Here is a 17607-nt window from a genome sequence, read left to right as displayed (position 1 = left end):
AGTGCCCTACGGATTCCCCCATAAATGACACCATAGTGCTTGATATATAAAACCACTGTGATGCAAGTACAATGCATTTTTCTCCCAAAACACATTGTACTCACATAAAAATCACATCTTTGCAAGTGTGATATCAGTCCGAGTTACTAAGACCAATTTCGCACTCACATGAAACTCACTTGTGTAAATGCACCTTGACACGCTGCCCTACTAAGCTGAGGACTCAATCCAATCACATGAAGCTACCCCCAAAACTATGAGCATGCAATGTGCTGCACTTAATAAAAGTGTAGCATGAGGACGTATTGTGCGCCTTTTATGCTTCCTACAATGGCAGAGTAGCTGGTGCAACTGACAGCAAAGATATGAACCATCTGCATGCTTTCGATCCCTATGGTTGGCAGTCCACTTTCATGGAGAGTACTCAAAAAGATGTGGTACGACTGTTCAGTTGGCTGCTGGCCAGCAATGACAGAAGTTTTAAAGTGTCATAAAAAAGTTTTTTCCCCCCTATAATTTATATCAATTATTGTTATATCTTAAGGCAGATTCACACTTGCGTCTGCAGTTCCGCTCTATTTCCATTGCTCGGCTTTGTCCTCACACATACCGGACCTAAACCATGACGAACAGACCCCACTGTGGGGTGCTATTACATCCATACAGAACCTCTGACACAGATGTGAATCCAGTCCTTTGTAGAAAAACACTGTTTGGTATGTATTCACTTAATTTGAATACACACCTCTCTTATATAATAGTTTCTTTGATGTATTCTGTAGCCTAAGAACTTTTCTGCCCTAAGCAATTCTTATCTGTCATTGCAATCTAGAATTATGAGGGCATAATGAAAAAGTTGGCTCCTTCCCTCCCGGCTTTACATGAACTTGAAACTGAGACAGCAGACAGGGTTTAAGAATAGACACTAAAAAAAACCCTCTCCACGGTCAGTCACATGAAAATTCCACATGTGCCATAAAGAGTGAACATTCTCCTAGCCAAAGCGAAATAAGATGGAGATGCTCAAAGTCCAATTAACGGTAAGTTTTTGGAACTAATTAACCATATATCCTATAGACTCAAGTGATCTAAAAAATGACATGTGTAGTGTGTAGCTGTGAAAGCAGCTTGTGTTAAATTATGTCTGCATGATCTATTTTAATTTGCATGGTTTGCAGTATAATGCTGGATATTGTTTTCACTAAGTGAAAGGGAGAGAGAGAGGAGAGAAAAGACATTTCTCCGGTTAGCTAGAGGAGCAGCAATGCTGTCGAGAGCAATGGAATATCAGCCCTTTTTACACAAGAGTCGAAGCGGGGTAAGTGGCCAGTCTCTGTTATTGATGTGTGTTCACGGGAAGCCATTTATTAGAAATACTGTAGTGGGACCTGAGTAAAGTTCTATACATCTCTTAGACTTCTCCTGGAGGACCCAGTATAGCAGTAAACATATGCATGCTATTGCAGAACAGCATTAGTGTGTGATGCATTATCAATATATTACCATATACCACTGACATACGCCATGCTGGTGTGTAATCCATTTACACTAACCCCTGTACCCAGTAGGGCTCACTATCTAATATTCCTGCCACTCATAGGAAGCCACTTACCATATATGTTTTATATGTTTTACCTTTCATATGTATATTATGAAATATGTCAGATTGGTAAAGTTTATGCATCATACAACATAACTTATCATACTGTATGATACAAATTAGGTAAACATTGAAAATTAATCTTGTGCTTCCTATTTGCGTTTGACATTGGGATTGTATGAGTCGCTGGTTTTGCGCTTTAGATAGTAGGGTTTCCTCTCCTGTAGCTCCTCTGATGCCTTTTCACAATACCATTGATCAGTGTAGTGAGGGAGAATCAGGCGGGGGCGTATTAATTACATCTCTTGCCAATTGCTTCCTCTGGGAGTACCACTTTATTAAATTGTAGAAATGGAAGGGTTTTCTGGTAAATTGCAGACTTAATGATTTCTTTCCAGTAACTTATTTGTTATGTTCAGCATTGCATCTCCACTATTACACTATTATGATTTGCTGGTGTGATGCTCTTTATTGTATTTGTGTATGTTTTTGCTTTATTGGCTTTTACCAAACCTAATGGTTCTTGTTTCCAAAAACTTCTCATTTATCAGCCTGCAGAACTTTAGCTCAAGCGGTTTAGCGATCAGTCAGGTGTTTGGGGGTTTTTGTTCTTGTTTTATATGTAATTATGAGATAAGGATTGGTGTTAGGGCTCATTCACATGGGAGTATGTGGCCCGCGTATTACGCGTGTATTATATATGTGAGTAATACGCAGTACACCAAATAAAATGCATGTAACCTGCTTATTTGTGGCGTATGGTAAATCTAAATAGCCTACATTGTATTATGATACAAACCAATATTGAGGAAAAGAATTAAACTGGATCACTATTATATGTATTTTAAGGCTCTGTTCACACCTCATTTAATCACTCTTCTGGAAAAATCTCTCAGAAAATGCAGTACACTGAAGATAGAGCCCCGACATAGCCAGCCTGGGGTACAAGTAGACTTCCTGCTTCCGTTTTTGGTAGCCTTTTTTTAATTTAATGTCATTTTAGTTTTTAGACCATTTTTCAACTCGTACAGAGAAGCCTATGAGAAAACATACTCATACCATGAGAATGCTGCATTGTGCAAAAAATGCAACTGATCCAAAAATGCTACCAAGACATGAAAAATAACATTAAATTGTATGCAATGTATTGTATATTTGACTATACTATATACTTTAATGGAACATCTGGCCACAAAGTTTATGGGCAAGAAAAAAGCACCCCAAAAAAAGCTGTGAAAACTGGAAGAAAAAACACCATGAAAAACATGTTTTAGTTGAAAAGAAAGTAAGCAAAATACTGTGTATGAAATCAGCCTCAGGAATGCTATCGTTTCTCCTCAGGGCTCCTACCCTCTTCCGTTTTTTTTTAACACTGCGTTAACGCTGCGTTTTTTAACGCAAATGTCAATGGGACTTTCTAATGTTAAAGACGCATCGCAGAAACAAATCGCAAAGCACCAACTTGCGATGCATTTTTAACAATAGAAAGTCCCATTGACATTCGTGTTAAAAAAAACCGCAGCGTTAAAAAAACTCAAGTGGGTAGGAGCCCTAGGGGGCCCTTTCCACTTGCGAGCAAATCACACGTTTTTAGTGCGATGCGAGAGTGCGAGCTCTTGCAAGAAAGTGCTACACATCTTGACAGCCTATCCGCTTGCAATGTTTTAGGGCAAGCTGCAATGTGAGGATGTGAGGAATAAAAAAAATTGCAGCAGCAGGACTGTTTCAGCGTTTTGCTTGTTTATGTGACCTGTACAGTGCAATGGGAAAACAGATTTCTCACAATGCATCGCAAAAGCTTGTGATTTTAACATTTGCAATTTTCTCACAGTGATATTGCTATCACCCATGGTAAGCAACCCTCAGGGAGAGCACCTAGAAGGTGAGTGAGTGAGGAAACTTGTAAGGCCATTCATGCTCCTCTGGGAAATATGCAAATAAGGGAGATGGAACAATAGCTCTACAGCGCCACTTGTTGGAAGGCAGCATTCCTGCAAGTCAATGTTAGATACAAGCCTAAACCAGCCTAAAACACCACAAGCAGCCTAGTAGGCATACACACATGGCAGACCTACTGGGCATTTTTTAAGCTGTTGACTGACATGGCAATCCATCAACCACATCAGGGAGTGTCAATTACATGATTTTCTTTAAGAAATGGCTGTTTTTTGTTTTTTTTTGCTCACTCTTCCATAAAGCCGCACTCTATGGAGTGTATGGCGTCTAGACAGATACTTCAGTCTGTACTGTGGATCTTTGGTGCCCCTTTAGATTTATCCTTGTTGCCTCTGTTGAATATCTGATCAATGCTGACCTTGCCCGGTATTAGAGTTTTGGTGGTTGGCCTCGTCTTGTCAGGTTTGTAGATGTTATAGTGGATTTAATGGTGCTCTGTGGAATGTTCAAAGTTTCAAATATTTTTCAAGTAATTACTTCTTATTGAAATAATTTTTAAGGGTTTAAATAATTAAGGGCTCTCTCACATCCGTGCCGAAACCTCCGACCAGAGGTTCTGTCACAGATTTGGCTGCAAATATCAGAAGAAACAGAGCTGCATGCAGCAGTTTTTCTTCCGGCCCAAGCTTCAGTTCCACTTTTTCTTCCATTCCAGCTAGGCGGAAAGTGGGTGGACCCCATTATAGTCAATCGGGTTCACCCGGCGCTGTTCGGTTTCATCCAAAGACGGAAGCGTTTGGCCATGGTGATTCCGCTTTCCTACTCCCTGAACTATTCCATCCAACGAAAAAAATAATGAGGTTTTAGTAAAATATTTATAAGAAAATAGTTCCTCCAAATGATATGTAAGATTAATGGAATTAATAACTTTGTTCAGATTTCCATGTTTTGGCAATTGCCTTACGAGATGCAAGAAAGATATCATAGATAACAACTGAATAAAAATATGAAGATTTATCTGAATACAGAAAACACAAAGCCAGTGTTGGGTTTGAGGCCATAAAATGATGTGATACTGTATAAACAAAGTCAAAGATCATATTGCAAAAGGAACGATTGACAGGGCAGGACCACCACATATGGTAGTAACTGTCCTTGAGGTCACATCCTATCCAGCATGTTTTAGGGATAGTTGTTCATTTTGGCGAGTCTAGCAGGAGTTGGATACCAGTGCATAAATATTTTGTGGGATGACTCCTGATGTCTGATTCTATGTGAGACTTTTTAGTTCAAGATGGAGCTTTCCTCTATTTCTTCAGATGGAATTGATGTTTAAAGTCTTGTTCCCATAGTTGCATACAAGAGTATTTACTTTGAGTAGCTAGGGAAAGAAAAAAAAATTCGCCTTTGGCCTTTTAGATGCCCGAGTGCGCAGAGAAAAAAAAAAATGAAAGCGGACTTGGGAAAAGAAGGCTTATAAACAAATAGGGATCAAAGAGCATGTTGCAATCTTAACAATACGGGGGACCTGCTTGCTCTCCTGCTTGTAGCCCGGTGGGATTACAGGAGTCTCCAGATTCATTATCTACAAGGTTCACCAGGATATGGAGGTGTTAGTGGAGTCCTTATCCTAGGCTCCACTAGACACCGGGTAAGTTCATACCTAACTATATATATGTGTATATATATATATATATATATATATATATATATATATATATATATATATATATATAGTTTATAGATCCATTTGGACATTGCACACCCAGGAGCGCTATCCTCATTTATACTATGTTGCAATCTTAGAGAGGTAAAAAACATATTCCTAGGTATTGGGAACAATTTGCAAAGTAAGGGAAAATCTAATATAGATCACCAATTTTCCTTATACCCAAAGATTATAAAGGATAATTTTTAAAAGGGATTTTTAATAAAGAATAGACACATTTTATAAAGGATAGACACCCTAAATTCCTGCATCTTTTTTTTCTCTTTGAATCCTGCTAAGAAAAAAACAGGAGTACTAATTGCAATCAGTAATTCAGTATCATTTTCCCAGTGGGATTTATATGTAGATCCTTTGGGCCGCTTCATAATTCTTGTTTGGGAAATGAATAATACCTAGAGATGAGCGAACGCGTTCGTCCGAGCTTGATATTCGTGCGAATATTAGGGTGTTCGGGATGTTCGTTATTCGTGACGAACACCATGCGGTGTTCTGGTTACTTTCACTTCCTTCCCTGAGACGTTAGCGCGCTTTTCTGGCCAATTGAAAGACAGGGAAGGCATTACAACTTCCCCCTGCAACGTTTAAGCCCTATACCACCCCCCTGCTGTGAGTGGCTGGCGAGATCAGGTGTTCGCCTAATATAAAAGTCGGCCCCTCCCGCGGCTCGCCTCAGATGCGGTGTGAGTTAGATGAGGGACAGTGCTGTTTATACCGGAGCTGCTGTAGGGAAAGAATTGGTAGTTAGTGTAGGCTTCAAGACCCCCCAAAGGTCCTTATTAGGGCCACTGATAGCTGTGTGTTGGCTGCTGTTAGCAGTGGGATTTTTTTTTCTTTCTCAAAATCGCCTCTGCAGACCGTTGCACCTGGCATTAGGGACAGAAGTGCTGCATAGGCAGGGAGAGTGTTAGGAGTGAGTGTAGCCTTCAAGAACCTCAACGGTCCTTTCTAGGGCCATATTTATCCGTGTGCAGTACTGTCCAGGCTGCTGTTGGCTGTGCTGCATTTTTTTTGGGCTTCTCAAAATCGCCTCTGCAGAGCATTGCACCCTCCATTGATACTGCAGGGAAAGAATTGTATAGGCAGGGCCACAACACAGTTATTATTCATAGAATATACGCAGTGCTGCCTGTTGGTGGGAAAAAACTGAAAAGAAATCTATTTGTCCAGCCTGTGTCCGTCCTTACGCCTGTGGAGACGTGTGAGCTGCGTGAAAAACATTGCTAAATCATACGCAGCCAGCTACGCTTTACTGCTGGGTTCGCCATTTGCTTTCCTTAATTGGGGAAAAAAATACCTGCTCTCCAAGAGTTATAATAACTCTGCTACCCTCACGTTCTGTGACACATAAGCAGGGACACAGCGCAGTTATTAAACTTCGCAGGTTCATTGAATATACGCAGTGCTGCCTGTTGGTGGGAAAAAACTGAAAAGAAATCTATTTGTCCAGCCTGTGTCCGTCCTTACGCCTGTGGAGACGTGTGAGCTGCGTGAAAAACATTGCTAAATCATACGCAGCCAGCTACGCTTTACTGCTGGGTTCGCCATTTGCTTTCCTTAATTGGGAAAAAAAATACCTGCTCTCCAAGAGTTATAATAACTCTGCTACCCTCACGTTCTGTGACACATAAGCAGGGACACAGCGCAGTTATTAAACTTCGCAGGTTCATTGAATATACGCAGTGCTGCCTGTTGGTGGGAAAAAACTGAAAAGAAATCTATTTGTCCAGCCTGTGTCCGTCCTTACGCCTGTGTAGACGTGTGAGCTGCGTGAAAAACATTGCTAAATCATACGCAGCCAGCTACGCTTTACTGCTGGGTTCGCCATTTGCTTTCCTTAATTGGGGAAAAAAATACCTGCTCTCCAAGAGTTATAATAACTCTGCTACCCTCACGTTCTGTGACACATAAGCAGGGACACAGCGCAGTTATTAAACTTCGCAGGTTCATTGAATATACGCAGTGCTGCCTGTTGGTGGGAAAAAACTGAAAACAAATCTATTTGTCCAGCCTGTGTCCGTCCTTACGCCTGTGTAGACGTGTGAGCTGCGTGTAAAACATTGCTAAATCATACGCAGCCAGCTACGCTTTACTGCTGGGTTCGCCATTTGCTTTCCTTAATTGGGAAAAAAAATACCTGCTCTCCAAGAGTTATAATAACTCTGCTACCCTCACGTTCTGTGACACATAAGCAGGGACACAGCGCAGTTATTAAACTTCGCAGGTTCATTGAATATACGCAGTGCTGCCTGTTGGTGGGAAAAAACTGAAAAGAAATCTATTTGTCCAGCCTGTGTCCGTCCTTACGCCTGTGTAGACGTGTGAGCTGCGTGAAAAACATTGCTAAATCATACGCAGCCAGCTACGCTTTACTGCTGGGTTCGCCATTTGCTTTCCTTAATTGGGAAAAAAAAATACCTGCTCTCCAAGAGTTATAATAACTCTGCTACCCTCACGTTCTGTGACACATAAGCAGGGACACAGCACAGTTATTAAACTTAGATAATTCATTCACTAGAGGCAGTGGGGCCTTTCGTTTTCCAAAAAGGGCAAAAATTATATTTGGCCTGCAGTCTTGCGCCAATTTATTTCCTGCCTGGGAAATCTAATCACTGGTAATACAGCATGCTGAGGGGTAGGGGTAAGCCTAGAGGACGTGGACGTGGACGTGGCCGAGGACGCGGAGGGCCAAGTGAGGGTGTGGGCACAGGCCAAGCTCCTGATCCAGGTGTGTCGCAGCTGTCTGCTGCGCGATTAGGAGAGAGGCACGTTTCTGGCGTCCCCACATTCATCGCCCAATTAATGGGTCCACGCGGGAGACGGTTATTAGAAAATGAGCAGTGTGAGCAGGTCCTGTCCTGGATGGCAGAAAGTGCTTCGAGCAACCTATCGTCTACCCGCAGTTCTGCGCCGTCCACTGCTGCCAATCCGAATCCTCTGTCTGCTGCTCCTCCTTCCTCCCAGCCTCCTCAGTCCACTACAATGACACCTGCTCAGGAGCGGGAACACTCCCAGGAACTGTTCTCGGGCCCCTGCTTAGATTGGGCAGCAGCGGTTCCTCTCCCACCAGAGGAGTTTATCGTCACTGATGCCCAACCATTCGAAAGTTCCCGGGGTCCGGGGGAAGAGGCTGGGGACTTCCGCCAACTGTCTCAACAACTTTCTGTGGGTGAGGAGGACGATGACGATCAGACACAGTTGTCTTGCAGTGAGGTAGTAGTAAGGGCAGTAAGTCCCAGGGAGCAGCGCACAGAGGATTCGGAGGAAGAGCAGCAGGACGATGAGGTGACTGACCCCACCTGGTGTGCAACGCTTACTCAGGAGGACAGGTCTTCAGAGGGGGAGTCAAGGGCATCAGCAGGGCAGGTTGCAAGAGGCAGTGCGGTGGCCAGGGGTAGAGGCAGGGCCAGACCGAATAATCCACCAAGTGTTTCCCAAAGCGCCCCCTCGCGCCATGCCACCCTGCGTAGGCCGAGGTGCTCTAAGGTCTGGCAGTTTTTCACAGAGACGCCTGACGACCGACGAACAGTGGTGTGCAACCTTTGTCGCGCAAAGCTCAGCCGGGGAGCCAACACCAACAGCCTCACCACCACCACCATGCGCAGACATATGATGGCCAAGCACCCCGCAAGGTGGGACAAAGGCCGTTCACCGTCTCCGGTTTGCACCCCTGCCTCTCCCCCTGTGCCCCAACCTGCCACTGAGATGCAACCCCCCTCTCAGGACACAGGCACTACCGCCTCATGGCCTGCACCCACACCCTCATCTCCGCTGTCCTCGGCCCCATCCAGCAGTGTAGTTCAGCGCACCGTTCAGCCGTCGCTTGCGCAAGTGTTCGAGCGCAAGCGCAAGTACGCCGCCACGCACCCGCACGCTCAAACGTTAACCGTCCGCATCGCAAAATTCATCAGCCTTGAGATGCTGCCGTATAGGGTTGTGGAAACGGAGTCCTTCAAAAGTATCATGGAGGCGGCGGCCCCGCGCTACTCAGTTCCCAGTCGCCACTACTTTTCCCGATGTGCCGTCCCAGCCCTGCACGACCACGTCTCCCGCAACATTGTGCGCGCCCTCACCAACGCGGTTACTGCCACGGTCCACTTAACTACGGACACGTGGACAAGCACAGGCGGGCAGGGCCACTACATCTCCCTGACGGCACATTGGGTGAATTTAGTGGAGGCTGGGACAGAGTCAGAGCCTGGGACCGCTCACGTCCTACCCACCCCCAGAATTGCGGGCCCCAGCTCGGTGCTGGTATCTGCGGAGGTGTATGCTTCCTCCACTAAAGCACCCTCCTCCTCCTCCTCCTCCTCTGTCTCACAATCAAGATGTGTTAGCAGCAGCATGTCGCCAGCAGTCGGTGTCGCGCGGTGTGGCAGCACAGCGGTGGGCAAGCGTCAGCAGGCCGTGCTGAAACTACTCAGCTTAGGCGATAAGAGGCACACGGCCCACGAACTGCTGCAGGGTCTGACACAGCAGACCGACCGCTGGCTTGCGCCGCTGAGCCTCCAACCGGGCATGGTCGTGTGTGACAACGGCCGTAACCTGGTGGCGGCTCTGCAGCTTGGCAGCCTCACGCACGTGCCATGCCTGGCCCACGTCTTTAATTTGGTGGTTCAGCGGTTTCTGAAAAGCTACCCACGCTTGTCAGACCTGCTCGTAAAGGCGCGCCGGCTCTGCGCACATTTCCGCAAGTCCCACACGGACGCTGCCACCCTGCGCACCCTGCAACATCACTTTAAGCTGCCAGTGCACCGACTGCTGTGCGACGTGCCCACACGGTGGAACTCTACGCTCCACATGTTGGCCAGGCTCTATGAACAACGGAGAGCTATAGTCGAATACCAACTCCAACATGGGCGGCGCAGTGGGAGTCAGCCTCCTCAATTCCTTTCAGAAGAGTGGGCCTGGTTGGCAGACATCTGCCATGTCCTTGGTAATTTTGAGGAGTCTACCCAGGTGGTGAGCGGCGATGCTACAATCATTAGCGTCACCATTCCTCTGCTATGCATCTTGAGAAATTCCCTGCAAACCATAAAGGCAGCTGCTTTGCGCTCGGAAACGGGGGCGGGGGAAGACAGTATGCCGCTGGATAGTCAGGGCACCCTCCTGTCTATTTCTCAGCGCGTACAGGAGGAGGAGGAGGAGCATGAGGAGGAGGGGGAAGAGACAGCTTGGCCCGCTGCTGACGGTACACCGGCTGATTGCCTGTCATCCTTTCAGCGTGTATGGCCTGAGGAGGAGGAGGAGGAGGAGGATCCTGAAAGTGATCTTCCTAGTGAAGACAGCCATGTGTTGCGTACAGGTACCCTGGCACACATGGCTGACTTCATGTTAGGATGCCTTTCTCGTGACCCTCGCGTTGCACGCATTCTGGCCACTACGGATTACTGGGTGTACACACTGCTCGATCCACGGTATAAGGAGAACCTGCCCACTCTCATTCCCGAAGAGGAAAGGGGTTCGAGAGTGTTGCTATACCACAGGACCCTTGCGGACAAGCTGATGGTAAAATTCCCAGCCGACAGCGCTAGTGGCAGAAGGCGCAGTTCCGAGGGCCATGTTGCAGGGGATGTGCGTAGATCGAGCAGCATGTACATCCCAGGCAGTGCAACAGTCTTTAAGGGCCTGGCCAGCTTTATGGCTCCCCACCAAGACTGTGTCACCGCTCCCCAGTCACGGCTGAGTCGGCGGGAGCACTGCAAAAGGATGGTGAGGGAGTACGTAGCGGATCGCACGACCATCCTTGGTGACGCCTCTGCCCCCTACAACTACTGGGTGTCGAAGCTGGACACGTGGCCTGAACTAGCCCTGTATGCCCTTGAGGTGCTTGCTTGTCCTGCGGCTAGCGTGTTGTCGGAGAGGGTGTTTAGTGCGGCTGGGGGAATCATCACAGATAAGCGTAGCCGCTTGTCAACCGACAGTGCCGACAGGCTAACACTCATCAAGATGAACAAAGGCTGGATTTCGCCAGACTTCTGTTCTCCACCAGCGGACAGCAGCGATACGTAAGCAATACGTAGGCTGCACCCGCGGATGGAAGCTACGTTCTCTCTCACCATCCAAAACGGGGACATTTCTGCTTCATCAATCTGTGTCTAATATTCCTCCTCCTCCTCCTCCTGCTCCTCCTCCTGAAACCTCACGTAATCACGCTGAACGGGCAATTTTTCTTAGGGCCACAAGGCTCACTCAAATAATTTTTCTGAACAATTTTTATAAGTTTCAATGCGCTTAAAAGCATTGGAACTTTAACTTGAACCAATTTTTCGTTACACTGGGCTGCCTCCAGGCCTAGTTACCACTTAAGCCACATTAACCAAAGCGATTAATGGGTTTCACCTGCCCTCTTGGCTGGCCATGGCCAATTTTTGGGATGTACATTAGTACTGTTGATACAGCAATTTTTGTGGGCCCTCGCCTACAGTGTAATCAAATTAATTTTTAGCCCACCTGCATTACAGCTGACGTTACCTCAGCTGTGTTGGGCAATGCAATGGGATATTTTTGTGTACCGCCGGTGGGTTCCAGGGAGCCACCCATGCTGTAGGTGCACACTGAGTTTTTAATACTTCTGTACACTTCTAAAGAACCCGTCTGACTGGGGCATGCAGTGTGGGCCGAAGCCCACCTGTATTACGCACGACATTACTACCTCAGCTGTGTTGGGCAATGCAATGGGATATTTCTATGTACCGCCGGTGGCTTCCTGGCACCCACCCAGGCAGTGGGTCCACAGGGAGTTAAACCTACATGTGTCCACTTGTAAAGAACCCCAGTCTGACTGGGGCATGCAGTGTGGGCCGAAGCCCACCTGCATTACGCACGACATTACTACCTCAGCTGTGTTGGGCAATGCAATGGGATATTTTTGTGTACCGCCGGTGGGTTCCAGGGAGCCACCCATGCTGTAGGTGCACACTGAGTTTTTAATACTTCTGTACACTTCTAAAGAACCCGTCTGACTGGGGCATGCAGTGTGGGCCGAAGCCCACCTGTATTACGCACGACATTACTACCTCAGCTGTGTTGGGCAATGCAATGGGATATTTCTATGTACCGCCGGTGGCTTCCTGGCACCCACCCAGGCAGTGGGTCCACAGGGAGTTAAACCTACATGTGTCCACTTGTAAAGAACCCCAGTCTGACTGGGGCATGCAGTGTGGGCCGAAGCCCACCTGCATTAACCCTTTCCAGTCCACTGTGTGACCTGTGAAGACATTAGGGTTTAAGGCTGTACAGCTCCGTTGTTGGTAGACGTCCGTCGGGGTTCTCTTACTGTATATTGCCAGCCTCTCTGCTGTCGGAGCCTATCCTACGTGTCAGCTCATGCAGTACTGGCTTTAGCCAGCATATAGCGCCGTTGTATAACAGCAGAAAAAGAGTAAGCCCCCTAGGAAAACCATATACAAATTGGATTGGAAAGGGTTAAGCACAACATTACTACCTCAGCTGTGTTGGGCAATGCAATGGGATATTTCTATGTACCGCCGGTGGCTTCCTGGCACCCACCCATGCTGTAGGTGCACACGGAGTTTTTACTACATCTGTACACTTATAAAGAACCCCAGTCAGACTGGGGCATGCAGTGTGGGCCGAAGCCCACCTGCATTAAGCACGACATTACTACCTCAGCTGTGTTGGGCAATGCAATGGGATATTTCTGTGTACCGCCAGTGGGTTCCAGGGAGCCACCCATGCTGTGGGTCGACAGGGACTTCACAATAGGGAGTTGTACCTGCCTGTGTCTATGAATTAAAAAGCCCGGTCTGACTGGGGCATGCAGACACCTTGACAGAATGAATAGTGTGTGGCACATAGGTTCCCCATTGCTATGCCCACGTGTGCAGCTCCTGATGGCGGTGGCACAGGATTCTATTTCTCATTGCTTCTGTACAGCATTGTGGGCTATCGCTCCGCCACTTTTAAAGAGGGTCGCTGCCTAGCCGTGCCAACCTCTGCAGTGTGTGCCTGCGGTCCCTCGTCATGGCAGACGCAATTCTAAATAGACATGAGCGTGGTGTGGCATGAGGGCAGCTGAAGGCTGCGCAGGGACACTTTGGTGTGCGCTGTGGGGGGGAGGGGGGGCGGTTGGGCAGCATGTAACCCAGGAGAAGTGTCAGTGGAGTGTCATGCAGGCAGTGATTGTGCTTTGTTGGAGGTAGTGTGGTGCTTAGCAAAGGTATGCCATGCTAATGAGGGCTTTTCAGAAGTAAAAGTTGTTGGGAGGGGGGGGGCCCACTCTTGCCGGTATTGTGGCTTAATAGTGGGACCTGGGAACTTGAGATGCAGCCCAACATGTAGCCCCTCGCCTGCCCTATCCGTCACTGTGTCATTCCCATCACTTTCCTGAATTGCCCAGATTTTCACACATGAAAACCTTAGCGAGCATCGGCGAAATACAAAAATGTTCTGGTCGCCCATTGACTTCAATGGGGTTCGTTGTTCGAAACGAACCCTCGAGCATCACGGGAAGTTCGTTACGAATAACGAACACCCGAACATTTTGGTGTTCGCTCATCTCTAATAATACCCCGTTCCCTTTTAGTAAATGTATATTTTCTATATAAGCGGCAGGCTACATTTTTCTCACGTTTTGAAAAAAACTGCTAACATACGAAAGGGCACTTTGATATTTGGAGGGGAACTTCAATTCAGTTATAGATCTGTCTCTGGATTCTACTTCTGGATCTAGACTACCTTCCCCTATAGTCCTGCTTTTGCAGAAGGAGGAACTGTATGATGTTTGGCTCTGTCTTCATGGCTCTGAGAGAGCTGACGAAGGGACTTTTGCTTGTTTGTCGTCTGATTACTGTCCCTTTTTAATTGGGCTGTGTAAAAGGGCCTTAAAGGGTTTTTTTGGGCTGTTTTATTGATAACCTATCCTCCTATTCAATAGTTGATCAGCTGGGATCCATTGTTCAGGACCCCAAGCAATCAGTAGATCACTCTGGCTGTGTAGTGGCTGATGCTGGTAATTGCAGGCGCAACTCCCATTAAAATCAGTTAGAGCTGTATGTGCAAGTAACAGCACTGACCACTCCACAGGGATCAGAGTGATCTACTCCCACTGTGGACCCTGTGTTTTGCCAGTGACAGCGGGAGCCCGAACAGGTGATCAGTTGGGGTCCCAAATGGCAGACACCAGCCAATCAACTATTAATGAACTATTCTGAGGATAAGTCATCAATAACAATAGCCTAGAAAACCCCTTTAAGCTTTGTCATTTCCAATATAGCTTTGCCTTTATTATTACCCCACCCAAGTTTTTTGTTACATTGAGAAATTTTCACTAAGACATATAAAGACAAAAGTATGGCCGCCTGCAGACGGGCGATTCGGATCCGGCTGCGAGGATTCTCGCTGCGGGACCTGACCCGAGCGCCTGCAGAGAGCGGCACGTACTCACCCACCCCCGTGGCTCCGGGCAGCCGGCGCATGCGCAGACCGGAGCCGGCGGCCAGGCAGTGACGTTTCTGTGCGGGGCTCTGCGAACTCGCACAGAAATAAAGCATGCCGGGGTTTGTTTGCCACGTGAGATTTCACGCGGCCAAACCGCGGCCGTCTGCATAGGATTGCGTTCGTTAACGCAATCCTATGCAGGCTTCCAGCGGCGGAAATCCCGCCGCGGAATTTCCACCCGTCTGCAGGCGGCCTATATTAGAGAAAAAATACAAGTAACGCATGCAACATCTTTCATAATAAAAAAAATGTATAAAAAATGTAGCTATGCTTTAACATAAGAATAAACGTCATACAAGGACTAGACGATAATATTGTGTACAAACTTCTTCTGTCCCTCTGCTCATTTTATATAATGGAAGCACATAATCGGAGAAGGATGCAGTCATGGCTTTTCATTCCTGACATGAGACTAACATTCTGTGGTTAATTGCTTTAAAGTATCACACGAATGACTAGCCACATGGAAAGCTGACTGACCTTAAAGCTATTGCTTTTTGTTTGTTGCTTTAGAGCATCACATGATTTAATAGCATCCTATTTAAATATATAGAGCTCTCATTAATAATAAGCTCTCTTGATTAATGGGTACTTTGAGGCAAAATTGTGCAGAATGAAAAGTTTTGACTAGCAGACTGCCAAACGGCTGTCTACTATCAGATAACAGAAGATGATTGTAGATTCTAGCCAACATGTGACGGTCACCAGGAATGTGCCCAGCCTTTCCGTTGCCTTAGGAGAACAGTGAAATGGCACTTCCACCCACAATATAGAGTGTATGTGAGGGGTGGAGGATATCCAGAAAAGGCAAAGAAAATGAATATAATTTTTATGTTCACAAGGTAAAAAATCTGCTTAATACGGGCTCAGTCACACGGGCAAAACTGATGCGCCCAAAAAATCGCGTGACCAAAGCCAGCGTCACAGCTGAAAAAACGCTGCTAGCGTTTATCAGCTGTGGCAGAAGAGAACGATGTTCGCCCATTGAATTCAATGTAGCCCTTCCCTGAAAACCATCCGAAAAAAGTGTAAAAAAATAAAAAATATATATATACTCATCTTTTTGCAGCTGCCGGAGATCAGCCGCGTCCAGCCGACTCTTCTCCTGAATTGCTTTCTGTAGTATTCAGCAGGCGGGGATTTAAAATCCCCGCCTGCTGAATGGGCTGTCTCTGATTGGTCACAGCCCTCAGCCAATCAGAGGCAGCTCTCACTCACCCATTAATGCGAGTACGGCTACCATGACACCCGCACGGCCCCCTCCCCTGCGTGGTGAGATCGCAGGGAGCCGTGTGGGTGTCATGGTAGCCGGGGTCCTCCTGGAAGGCCCCAAGGCTGTCTCGGCAGACTGCCTGTCAAGCCATCCCCGTGGGGTGGCTTGATAGACTGCCTGTCAGATTGCAGTATGATGTAATGCTATGGCATTATATCATACTGCAGGAGCGATCACAGCATCGCTAGTTGTCGTCCCCTAGGGGGAACTAAAAAAAAGTAAAAATTAGATCAATAAAGTTTTACTAATTGTAAATAAAAAAGTGACAAAGTTTAAATCGCACCCTTTTTGCCATATCTTTAATAGAAAAATCTACATCATAAAACAAAAATCCCTATTTGGTATCGCCGCGTCCGTAAAAGTCTGATCTATCAAAGTAGCGCATTATTTACCCCGCACGGTGAACATCAGCTCAAACCAGCAGAACAACTGCTCCTGACCACAACTTGTCGCTACATAATTTGCAACCAATGCCCTTGGCTCATCCGAATGTTTATGCTTTCCAATGACACAAACTTCTTATTTTGCCGCTAGCTTTACCAGTGTCACCGCCTTAAATAGAAGTAGTTGCTGTCCCACAATCATTTATGAAATGCCAGGGAAAACTCTGCATGTCTGCCCTCCCATGAGCATTTACCAGGTAAAACATGAAAGTTATAGAGAGAGCACACTTGTCAGCCTTGTTGCAGTAAAAATCATAACTTCTGTCAAAAGTAGAATAGCACTATAAACTATACACATAGGTAGAAAATGCAGGATTGGGGGCATAGGAGTAGTCAAACCCCAGACAGCTGTGATTGGTTGCTATCTAGATATATAAAAACGAATGCATGTCTGTCTGTCTTCGCAGCAATGCGCGCCACCTATCGTAGGATAGTTGTACTATACCAGTAAAAAGGAATGTATGTCTATCTGTCTGTCCTTTATGCATTACTACACCATTCATCTAATCACCATGAAACTTTGGGAAGTTGTTGAGTACACTCCTGGGAAGATTACTGGCATAGTACAACTATGGGTGTTATATATTATAAAGCTGAGGTCACATGTAAGCTGCGCTGCGATTGGTTGTTATATATTATACCAGTGAGGTAACATAAAAAAGCTGCGCTGTGATTGGTTGTTATGTAGATATATAAAAACGAATGTATGTATCTCTGTCTGTCTTCGCAGCAACGCGCGACGGGTAAGCTAGTGTATTAATAAAATTTAGCTGATACTGTAAGTATTGGCATTCATTAAAGAGCTCCAAGGCACAGGATTCCATAAATTTATTAAAAGCATATAAAGTACAACATATTGCACTACATCTCAACGCTTTTCTTCATAAAGGGCCACTGTGGAGAAAACACATTTGCCTTGCCTGCCCCCTCACCTGATTTCTTACCATTCTACCTGCAGAGAGGACAGTTCAATTATCATTACCTTCTATCACTGGCGTAACTGTAGGGGATGCAGGCGATGTGGTTGCACCCGGGCCCAGGAGCCTTAGGGGGCCCATAAGGCCTCTCTTCTCCATATAGGAGCCCAGTACTATGAATAAAGCATTATAGTTGGGGGCCCTGTTACAGATTTTGCATTAGGGCCCAGGAGCTTCAAGTTACGCCTCTGCCTTCTATATTTACCTAAATAAGCTACAGACCATAAGTG

General features: G+C 46.4%; 1 protein-coding gene across 2 annotated transcripts in view; it reads left to right on the top strand.

Moving 5' to 3' along the window:
* The first annotated feature begins 841 nt into the window (after positions 1 to 841).
* The window catches only part of LOC136628064 (solute carrier family 2, facilitated glucose transporter member 11-like), a 49239-nt gene continuing 32473 nt past the window's right edge, over positions 842 to 17607 (top strand). Inside the window, exons 1-2 of one of the 2 annotated variants that reach the window (XM_066603682.1) lie at positions 842 to 1040; positions 1179 to 1318. In XM_066603682.1, coding sequence (XP_066459779.1) covers positions 1265 to 1318 — 54 coding nt within the window. In that variant the 5' untranslated portion in view covers positions 842 to 1040; positions 1179 to 1264. The remainder of the gene's footprint in view (positions 1041 to 1178; positions 1319 to 17607) is intronic. The other variant, XM_066603683.1, reaches the window with a different exon arrangement.

This window comes from Eleutherodactylus coqui, chromosome 5 (genome assembly GCF_035609145.1).
Source record: "Eleutherodactylus coqui strain aEleCoq1 chromosome 5, aEleCoq1.hap1, whole genome shotgun sequence".
Classification (NCBI taxonomy): domain Eukaryota; kingdom Metazoa; phylum Chordata; class Amphibia; order Anura; family Eleutherodactylidae; genus Eleutherodactylus; species Eleutherodactylus coqui.
Note: the sequence above shows the minus strand (reverse complement) of the source record. Positions and strands in the feature narration are given on the sequence as shown.